At 44.9% G+C, this 10,863-nt stretch overlaps 1 protein-coding gene across 1 annotated transcript in view; it reads left to right on the forward strand.

Moving 5' to 3' along the window:
• The first annotated feature begins 3,256 nt into the window (after positions 1-3,256).
• The window catches only part of SLC16A12 (solute carrier family 16, member 12), a 9,414-nt gene continuing 1,807 nt past the window's right edge, over positions 3,257-10,863 (forward strand). The window contains exons 1-4 of the mRNA XM_009888700.1: positions 3,257-3,366; positions 5,459-5,562; positions 6,795-6,938; positions 9,347-9,938. Coding sequence (XP_009887002.1) covers positions 3,257-3,366; positions 5,459-5,562; positions 6,795-6,938; positions 9,347-9,938 — 950 coding nt within the window. The remainder of the gene's footprint in view (positions 3,367-5,458; positions 5,563-6,794; positions 6,939-9,346; positions 9,939-10,863) is intronic.

The raw sequence follows: 10,863 nt of genomic DNA on the forward strand, positions 1-10,863 counted from the left end.
AAGACTCTGCGAAGGTGCTGAGAGATATGTTTGAATTGCTCAGGATCTCTCTGTGATGTATCATGTGCTTATGCAAACTCCACCAAACGGCATTACTTCTGATTGCCAGGAAACCCTTGAGCACAATAATTTGAACTTTCGGTGCCCTATTCATTCAGGTGGCTGCCATGGATTCTTAGGGGCTATTCAATCATCCAGGCATTTGAACATAACATATTAAACTTGGAGTAATGCAATTAATCCACCTTTGAGGCCCTTCGTGTTAGATGCAAAGTGTGGTGGCCACATGGTGCAAAGCACCGGTACTTGCTCTGCCTGTTCCCGTGAATTTGGCAGGATAATGTAATGGGAGACATTATTGCCAAATCAGGGTATAAGCTCTTTGTGGCTTCATGCTAGATTGGATATCAGCTTTTTTTGTGGCTTGGTTAGATGCAGACACCCACAAAAGTGTTGAATTTTGTTTTCTATCTAAGTAGACAGGGATGCGGTGGTGGTTTGCATCAAATCATACTGCTTGATGACGTCGTCATTCACCAATCCAGCATGAAGAATCATGTAACCACTGCCTTAGCCATCAGATAACTTCTTGATCCAAGATTTGACATATTTAATAAGACAGTTGTTGCCTGAAGCTCTACAGAAAGGGATATGTAATTCACCCTATTAGTTAAAAATAAGCAATCAGTCATTAGTTCATGTCAGCTTACTCAAAATGTAACGTACCCTGCAAAATTGTCTGCCGTCTGGATGGATTCAACACACAAGAGGTATCATCTGCTCACAAATTAGCAGTGTGTGCTGGAAGGCAAACATACAATGTGTGTGCCAACTGGCAAGTCCATGGATGTGTCTTCTGTATCGTGTGCCCGCCATCGTCTAAGTAACTTTTGAGTGCAGGCATTTTCAGCCTTCCTCCTAGATTTTGTGAATAATGCTATACTTGCCTACACATGTGCTTTCTTATTTTACTGCATTAGCCAATCTGTTGTACCTTTTTTCTCCTCAATTTGTCTGTGTTTGTGTCAGAGAGTTTGTTTCAGAACATAGTGGGGAGGGAAGGAGGGTGTGGGTACACACTGGCACTGCTGTCTGTTTGTCCTGAAGCAAACAGGTAAAGTCAAAAAATGAACTTTGCACTTCAAGCAAAACGTCACAAGGCTTGTGAAGAGGCCGGTGATGTCCTTGGGGTCATGTGGGCACCTGCAGAGTCCACTCGGAAAGCTCCATCAGCTGCATTGGCATTTTTTGCTGTATTAGAAAGTTGTGTCACAAAAGGCACTGTCCTGGTCCCCAATCCAGGACTTTCATTGACCTTTTACGTACGTAAGTCCTAGCAACTGAATACCTCAAAGATGAGGTTTGAAATCGTAAATTCATTTGGATCTCATTTGCTTTGTGTGGTTTTTCTAATCAGCTATAAGAATGAACTTGTAAAGACTGCATCCAGCTGGGACCCTTTAAACTCCCTGAGGAGCCTCTATGCGCGAGGTACCAGGTTTGGTGGCTGCTTACAAAAACTCTTGTAACCCCAGCCATGAATTCTCGTTTGATCTTTGTGATCTGCCACAACCATCGCTGTATAATCCAAACTGTAGCTATGTCGGATGTCCCATTTAAGATGTGGCCTATTTGTCACAGAAAGAGTGAAGCATATACATAATCAGGCAGAGCGGAGCACTGTGTATCTCTCCAAAGAGCTACAGAAGTGGCAAGCAAAGCAGGGCACCAGAGGTTTTCTTTTTATCATAACTGACCCCTCTTCTAATTCATTAGTGCAGGTTATATTGCAGTAGTGCTTCATGTTGCAGTGGAAATCCCTATCGTGATAGACCCCATATAAACACAGAGGGTAACACAGACCTTTCAAAGACTTTACAATATAATTTAACTTATGATGAAACAGATGTTTATGACAATGGAGGAGAAGAGAATAACATAGACTGTATTAGTACATGTTCTGATTGTGGGCATTGCTTTGGGCTCTGAATCATTAGAAAGCTTTATACAAATATTTACTCAGAAAAAAATATTAGCAAAGCCTATTATACAAAGAGACAAAATAGGACAGGAACTTTTATTTCCAAATAGCGTACAGCATTTTTGGCCTAAAGTAAAATGTGTGATAGCTAACAGGCTGACGAGTGCACAGGCACAAATAAACAGCACTTGAGGAATACACAAAGACCTGGAACAGGTATTTCAGATATTTTAGCTTATGTAACTAGAAGGTGATATTATATAGTTTTGGCATCTTTTGTGGATATTTTTATTCACTGATATTTTTCAAGGATGTTGTTTCAAACATGGTTACCTTAGATCACTGCTCAAAAGTGTTGACAAACACACGTTGTGTTGTGAGGTTACAAATGGTTCTCGTCCCTGTTTACTTCCCATGGCAGTTCAGGTGTCTCATACGACAGCACAGCCAGTGGCTTTTGAACTTAACCCAGGTCTTTGAAAACTGCACTTCTCTTTTCAATGTTTATGGGCTGAGTTGTGTTAGCATATAGGGCTGCTGGTGAGACCCGCGAGCACTCAGGGTGTGTTTAGAGCTCATGTTATGGCCTGGATGCAGACACTACTTTGACTTAAGTGGGTGGAAGAGGGGTACAGGCCAGCTCTAACCTTCATTGAGTTGTCCATGATCAGAAAATCAAGTCGCTGTGTCCTGCCTGATTACAGCCTTCACCTAAGGTTTAGCTTGTGAGGAGGAGGAGGAGGTCATTTCATCACCAGATCTGCTCTGATTTTGCAGCGAATAGTCCCTTTTCATACAAAGGTGAAAAATGCGTTCCCTCAGACAAAAAAAAAAGTTGCCCTGAATTGTGTACAGGGAAGAAGAGCTGCTTTGAACAGAGACTGCGCTTGAAAACACAATCCAGGCCGGGGAGCCGGGGGGCCCACTGATGGTAAATGAGCTGCAGCGATTGGCACCAGTGAAGTATGTGACTTGCGTGTATGTGTACGTATGGGGATAAAAGGGTACGAGGTGCGAGGATGTAACTGCTGGCCGAATTACTCTGAAATGAATGATGCCGGCATGGTACGTCCTCACCCAGCTGTGCGGGTTACAGCGTGTGCCATGTACCCTGATTCCCTCTCTGCCTGTTTTTCTCTCTCTTCTCTCTCTCTCTCTCTCTCTCTCTCCCTTCAGATGTCCAGTAACCCATGTGCCGGGCAGCCCTGGGCCGTGCTCGGCGTGCCGGCTGGAGTCGGCCCTCGCCACTGAGGCGGAAAGGAGGGAGGAATCGCCATGGCCTCACCCCGGCGAGCCCGGCACAACGGCCCTCCCGACGGAGGCTGGGGGTGGATGATCGTTGCCGGCTGCTTCCTTGTCACTATCTGTACCAGGGCCGTGACGAGGTAAAGGGGCTACTTCTTTGTCTCCTGACCTGTTTGTGGTGTTACCCCCCTTTCTTTTTTCCCCTGTAGCAGGAGGCTTTGGGATCTCCCCTGATGTCCCACAGCTGCAGGGGTTATTCTGGATAGGTACAAACCTCTCTCCTGCCACATTTTTAAAGGCTTCCTGAAATCCCTAATGCTGTGGGGACAGCAGAGAGATTATGAGCCCTCTGGTTTTAGTCTCGCCTCCTCTGACAGCTGCCCTATCTCTCAACACCCTCTCCGTGATTTCTTGCAGAAGCACAGCCTGGGGCAGGCAGCGTTATTTCAGGCTGTGGTGGTTTGGTTGGGGAGGGAGGAATCATGCAGGGTCTCTTCGGGTCTGCTGTGTCCCTCTGACCCCACAGCCATGCTCATTTTTGCTAGTCCCAGTGGATTTGCTTGGCTCCAGAGTCTATCTGAGAAACCTGTAACTACCCCCTTCTCCTACTGCAAGCATTGCAGGCTCCATCCTTACTGAGAACGTCCGTGACCTAGAGAGGAGGCCCCTCTCTATACCCTTCTGGTATCTGAAATATGCAGAAAATATCTTTCTCAAAAATAGAAAGAACAGGAATAGACTGCTGCCTTGCATAAACATAACGTATACATCTGGCGTGAGATGGCTTCCACAGCTGCTGTTGGGTGACTTTGATGTTGACTGGAGGCAGAGGAGCCTGGTGTGTGTGAACATGGACATTTAAGATGTATTAAACAGAGAGATAGGCACCCTGGTAAGTGGGGAACACAAAGACAGTGTCTTGTTGGACAGTCAGTGTAATGCAGATACAGTGTTTCCTACTTAAATTTTTACATTTCTTTTAAAATAAAGCTGCCAGGTTTAGGTATCTGAAGTCTAGGGTCTAGAGTCAACAGCATGAAAGCAGTGCGGAAACATTGACACAGTGTTTTCTGCATGCAAATATATGAATGCCATAATAACAGTAGAGATTTCCTTGTGGATTTAATTCTTTTTCACATGTGAAATGTATTGTATCCAATAAATCATCTAATGGCTGGCACACATCTAGAGTATACACGAGAATTAAGTATGTGCAAGAAAAAAGCTGAAGCAAGCGGTCACTTGTTGATTTGCAGGAGGAAAAAAAAAGAAGCGGGGGGGGGGGGAAGGGTTCGCTTCTTGATCCAGAAACCAGAATGAAACTATGCAGCCTTTTAATCCGTTCCCCTGCAGAGACAGGTAGAACAGTAACACTCATTAAGCAGAGCAAAGTAACCTCTCCTGGAAGCATTTTAATAAACTGTTGGAAGGTCCATGGGCTCCTGCTGTGTTTTGATTCTCCATTCATGAGGAGTCGCTTTTCACTTCCTTTGCACTTGTGCATCCATGAACACAGAGGTGGAGGTGGTGCTGGGTCTATAGGTACTATGCTGGCCCTGCCCTGCCCGTTTGGGCAGATGCAAATGCCACCATTAGCGAGCAACCAGGTCAGTGAAGAACTGGGCAGCTGGGGCTTTGTGTACCAGGGAAGCAACATCATGATGTGGGCAATCGCATAATTGCTGGTGATAATTACAATTTTAATTTCATTTCAATGTTAAAAATAATTATGAATTATAAAAATCTAGCAGCAGATACCACAGTGAGAAACATGCAGTATTATAATACTTATAATCTCTCTGGAGTAGTTATCTGTCTGAATTAGGTTCTGCATCGGCCTAATTGTCTAATCCTACTGTTGGGATGATAGCTGGACACCAGTTTGTGATTCGGTTGTTACCAGTGCAAAGCAAGGATTGTTCTCTGGTGGAATGACCCTAGCCTAGGTGCCTTACACACGGTACCATTGGAATTATTCAACTTGCACACATCATTTCATGCCTTGTTGCTCATGTGTTAAGGTAGCCCTTCATTTCCAGTATCCCTTAGAAACTGTTTTAAATTAAATTTCTCCATCTTGTTGGGATTTATGCAAACCACAGGTTTGATTTTCCTGGGAGCTGGAGAGGACCTTCAAATGGGTACTCTTTATACCTGAAGAGTGAGACTGGTGTTTTCTGTGAAGCAAATATCCCATGTTCAACAAGCTGGTGTTCACGTTTTCTTTCCTAGGTGCATCTCCATTTTTTTTGTGGAGTTCCAGGCATACTTTGGGCAGGATTATGCCAGAACGGCTTGGATCCACTCCATTGTCGACTGTGCTACGATGCTCTGCGGTGCGTATTACCCTTTTAAGACTAATATGTCTGCTTTTTCTTCAGCCCCATCTGTTTTTAGCGTATTCACAAGTTGGTGGAGTCAGCTGGGAAAGAGAGATACTGTGGGCTTTCTGGGGTATGGTATATCCAAGCTGCTTCCCCCACTGTAGTTGTGCAGGAAGGGAGTGTCTTCATACTGTAGAAAAGCAGAACTTTTTGTTAAATGATCTAAGTTTTCAGAAATGTACTTGTGTTGAGGTCCAGTGGGACAAGTCGTGTTTGAGAGCTATTAACTGAGCACTTGTTCTTTTGCCTTTTGATTGGAATCATATTTGAGACTTAGCACACGAGGTACGTCTTGCCTTCAGCTCAAGTCACAGTCATCCTCCTTTTAGCAAACTCGTATGTTTACTAAGTCTTTTCCCTTAAAAGAAAGTTCAGTGGTACTAAAAATGACATGCATCAATACAGCAGTTCTACTGAATTTCTCATGGGTTTACTTTAAAACTGTACAGCTAGGTGAAAATCCATGCCCTAATCCTGTGGAAGAGGGTTAATCCTTGAGAACTGCTACGAAGGCACAGGGACACAGCTGGAATGAGACATAGCTACTCTGCTGTGTTGGCCAGGTTATATCTTGGGGAAAAGAAGAGAAATAAGGACAAGCTTGCCCTGGCATTGCAGGTAGCGGAGAGGGGGAGGGCTGGTGATGACACCCCATCTAGGAGCCATCAATGTTGGAGAAGTGCAGGAAAGGGGTAATGGCTCTGGAGATGGTCCAAAAGATGCGAGACCTCTCCCGTTTGGGTCTGCTGCAGAGCCCCCAAGGACAGGGAGGGAGGAGCGAGGAAGGACACCTGAAGTTACTGCGGGCTGAAATGCAAATTCTAGGTGGGGGAAGGTCTCAGTGTTGTAAGTGTGGAGTAATGAACACTGTGGGCTGACTCTGTGGCCTCTCTTGCCCCCCAAAACTGTGTAGCTGTGTCCCGTAATGACTTTGACCTACTAAAAACACTGCTGAGAAAGCTACCGTAAATTTCAGTTTTATCCTGAGTTTCAGGAAAATTATTTTTAGAAGTGTTTTGGTGCTCACACCATTGTGATAGGGGGGATTTTGGAAGACCACTCTGCATAGCTGTGATCCCCATTTTCTTCTGCTTGCCTGCTGCTTCCTTTTTCTTGATGACCGTTGCAACGCACTGTGTGTGAGGACCTGCCATTAACTACCGGCTTTATTTGTTTCTCTGAAGCCCCGCTTGGGAGTTTAATCAGTAATCATGTATCCTGCCAAGTTGGTATCATGCTAGGAGGGCTGCTTGCATCTGCTGGACTAATTTTGAGTTCATTCGCCACCAGCCTGGAACATCTCTACTTATCATTAGGCGTCCTTACAGGTAGGAGGCATTCAGCCCCTTTGTTCCTGCCATCAAATCAACATGGGAATGTTAAAAACGATGGTCCTCCCTTTCAAGAGGGGTGATCTCTTCTTCATGTCGTATTGCCACCGCGCTGCTCAACAGAGGTACTCAGACCTGTTCCCTTCATTGTAAAAGGGAGGCTTTGGCTGCTCCTGTGAGGGCTTCAGCACTTGGTGCGTCTCCTATGGCCCAAACGCAGCATGCTGCAAAAACAACTCTGTAGCTTTGTTAAGGAATGGACTATGGGAAAAGCTGTGAAATTATGGGGGGTCAGGAAGGACTTCTGTTGCAGGTGATACACAAAAAGGTTTCTTTTTTTTGCTTGTGATTTGGGAGGGGTTTGTTATGGCAGGAGTTCTAAACTGCCCCAAGAAATTTGCATATATATAAAAAAAGTTTAAATCAAAACATAACAGTAAGTGGGGAGAGGAGCACTGGGTGACCACCTGGTACCTCGGCTGTACACCTTATTTTTGTCTGCATTACATTCCATTTGAAAAGCAAATAAATTGCTGGTTAGTAGTGTTGCTGTAGCAGTTCCTCTGTTTGCGTTCAGGTATGGTGGTAAATAAATATCTTTGCTCTGCCCTATCTCCCTGTGATTGGTGTGCACAGAGGAACGTGAGAGGTGCCCATGGTCACACTGACATTCCTTCCTCATTAATACTGACCTGGTAGCCACGGTGATATAAGCCCTTGTACTTGGACCCCTGCTGTTTAGTAACAAGTTGGTGGAATTACTGCAGTTCACATGCTGCCAACAGCTTACTTGTTTAAAAAAAAATAAAATAAAATCCTTATTGTAGCGCATGTCACTCCTGTATTACAATGTTAATCTTTGACAAATGTGTTAATTACAAATAAAAAGGCTCCTTGTAACTGGAGGGACTGTGCCACATACCATGCTAATGCCACTGAGGCTTCCTTAGCGAGAACCGCTGGGAATACTGAGGTGGAAAAGCAGTTGCTCTTTGTACATGGGGTTGTAAAGAGCCAATTCTGCAAGCACTGAACTTCCAGTCTGTGGGGATTGATTAACGGAGAGGTGAACTGCTGGTAAAGGCCAGAGGTGGTGCCCCAACCCAGAGAGGAGGTGGGAGCATAACTGGTGAATATCTAAATCCATAAAAGCTGCAGGACTTGAAACTGTGAGGAGTGAAGCAAAGGTGAGATGGGGGAGTGGCACTAAGCAGCAGAGTTACTTCTAAGAGGTATGAAAATGTTTTCAGCCCCAAACTTTTGATTTCCACTTTTCACATCACATGTATTGGCTTTTTTGGGGACCCATTTTCTCCTGCCAACTCACTAAAAAATAAGTGGTGTGTACGCCAAATAGAGTACGATTTTCACAGCTCTTGAGTGATGATGTCTAGCTTGGGGCTGGCTGCCCACGCAGGTTCAACCCCAGCTCTCTGCCCTGCTCCTCCCCTCGCCTCCGGAGGGGTGCCGGAGCAGGCATCCACCGCCTCTAATCCACTTATCCTCTCCTGGCAGGCTTAGTGCCCGCCCGGCACAGTGCAGCCTTTGAGGAGGACGTGGCAAGCTAGTTACGGCACCGGGTGATTTTTCTCCTCTATTGGCAAGTTCTGCCAAAGGCAGTGGTGACCATTTTACCCTCAATGTAGGACATGCTCCAAAAACCTAGTCAGGAACTCATTTCTGCAGCTGATTCAGAGCTGTATTAGTGTTAGGGCAAGCATTGGATGATTAAAATCTGCTCTCTGGTTCTGCAGCAGAGACCATAATCTTTTTCTGAGTCCAAGAGATGGATCTTATTTGTTTACTAAGTTGGACATGGCTTTGTTTTCTGAGGTTTTTTCCCCCCTCTTTACTTGTAGGCAGGGATTTAAAATGGTCAGGACTCCAAGCAGCTGCTGCGTGGAGTTTGTTTAGCTGACTAAAAAAGGTTTATTGTAGAATATTAGTAACAGAGACAGACTCTTTGTACTGTGTTTCAGAGACCTGAAAATTAATGTTCAGGGTTGCAACAGACCGAAACACAAAGTGGTGCCTCATCAGAAGAGTATGCCCTGTGCAAGCATCTGTGCAGACCCTGGGGCAAGACCTCATCTTGCATCCAGGAGAGGCTAGCTCACCATTTCTCTGACGTTTATTGATCATCCTTGTTCTTGTTATCAAGCGAACCCCATCACTTCTTTCTGAACCTCATTATCGTGCATTAATGATGATCTGTTAGGTTTGTCAAGGCAGTGACCCTGACAGTCCTGGTTTCTCCTTCACACTGTGACTGGGCTGCGTGATACAGCATCAGAAAAAGCTTCCTATTCATTTGTGCTAATGAAAGTAGGTTATGTGGCTTAATTTACTGTGTTCCATGTGTCGTGTTTAGTACTAAGCCATCTGCACTGTGCTTTCTCTTCTAGGACTTGGGTTTGCACTCTGTTATTCTCCAGCCATCGCGATGGTGGGCAAATATTTCAACAAAAGAAAAGCGCTGGCGTATGGAATAGCCATGTCAGGAAGTGGAATCGGTACCTTCATCCTGGCCCCCGTGGTCCAGCTCTTAATCGAGCAGTTTTCCTGGCGTGGAGCTTTACTCATCCTGGGAGGTTTTGTTTTAAACCTCTGTGTCTGTGGTGCCTTGATGCGGCCTATTGCTCTTAAGGAGGACCGGAAAACTGCTCCTGAGTTCCTTGAACAGGATTATGTCCCCAAAGCACAGAAACGAGACTTAAAACGAATGTCCGTCTGTTCACCTTTAATCAAAGCGTGGTCTCATGACTGTTTATGCTACTGTTCGTGGAAGGAATATGACTTTTTACTGATGCCAGGCTTCATGGTGCTGGCAGTGTCAGTTTTATTTATGGCATATGGCTGTAGCCCTCTTTTTGTCTACCTAGTGCCTTATGCTTTGAGCGTTGGAGTGAGTCATCACCAGGCTGCCTTCCTCATGTCCATACTTGGTGTCATAGACATCATTGGTAATATCACCTTTGGATGGCTAACGGATAGAAGGTAATGGCTTACAGCGAGGCAAGTGCAAGCTTTAGCTAGTGGGAGGCTGGATGTAAGTGAGGTGTAATGCATATAAAAGTTAACATTAATGGACTTTTTCTGTAACATGTGTAACTTTTTTTTAAAAAAATCAACAACCCAACAAAGCAACACACAGTCTAACTTTCAGAAATGCTTACTGTTTAATGTTTTTGTCTTTTCTGAGTTTGTTCAGTTCTGCTGGCTTAATTTCTTTTTCTCATGAAGAAATTATGCGTTTCTGCAAAGTGGCAGTGTAAGCCCCTGCCCGAGGCTGTTTGAGCGTGATCCTCTGTACCTATTTCCTAGAGGATGTCACTCTACTTTCTCTGCCTTTCCACTCTTTTGTGCTGCTGGGGAGGCACAGAAGTTATGGAAAATGGTCAAGGGTCTGGCCCAACGCTGTCAGGCATATACCCAGAAGGACTGACCTAAAATTGTTACACATTTTCCAGTACGTAAGAACTCACCAGGCTTTGCTAACTCAGCTCGCTCCAAACATCTGTGTACAGCATCTGTAACATCAGTTGGGACTGGCTAAATTAAGAAAGATTTAGATTCTAAAGGACGCATCCTTTGTGCTTATTTAGTTTGTGGGAAAAATCAATTATTGGTTTTGTGCAGTAGGGAGAAAGGGAATTTCTATCTCACTTAGCTTACGCTAACTCCGGTGTTTAAGGGCTGATGTGAAGGATCAGAGCTAAGAGCGGTACACTGTAATATTTTTTGCATGGTACTGGGAGCACCTCGCTGGGCTGGGATATAAAGCCTGACGAAATACTGCTTTGAACATTGACACTCTAGAGGGCTGCAAAGTCCTGGCAGTAGAGCGCCTCCCCTCACTGAGTGCCTGAAGAACACTGCAGACAGCATGGGCTGCTGCTTGCCAGATGTTTCTGCAGCTGGA

This window comes from Charadrius vociferus, unplaced genomic scaffold (genome assembly GCF_000708025.1).
Source record: "Charadrius vociferus isolate BGI_N301 unplaced genomic scaffold, ASM70802v2 scaffold436, whole genome shotgun sequence".
Classification (NCBI taxonomy): domain Eukaryota; kingdom Metazoa; phylum Chordata; class Aves; order Charadriiformes; family Charadriidae; genus Charadrius; species Charadrius vociferus.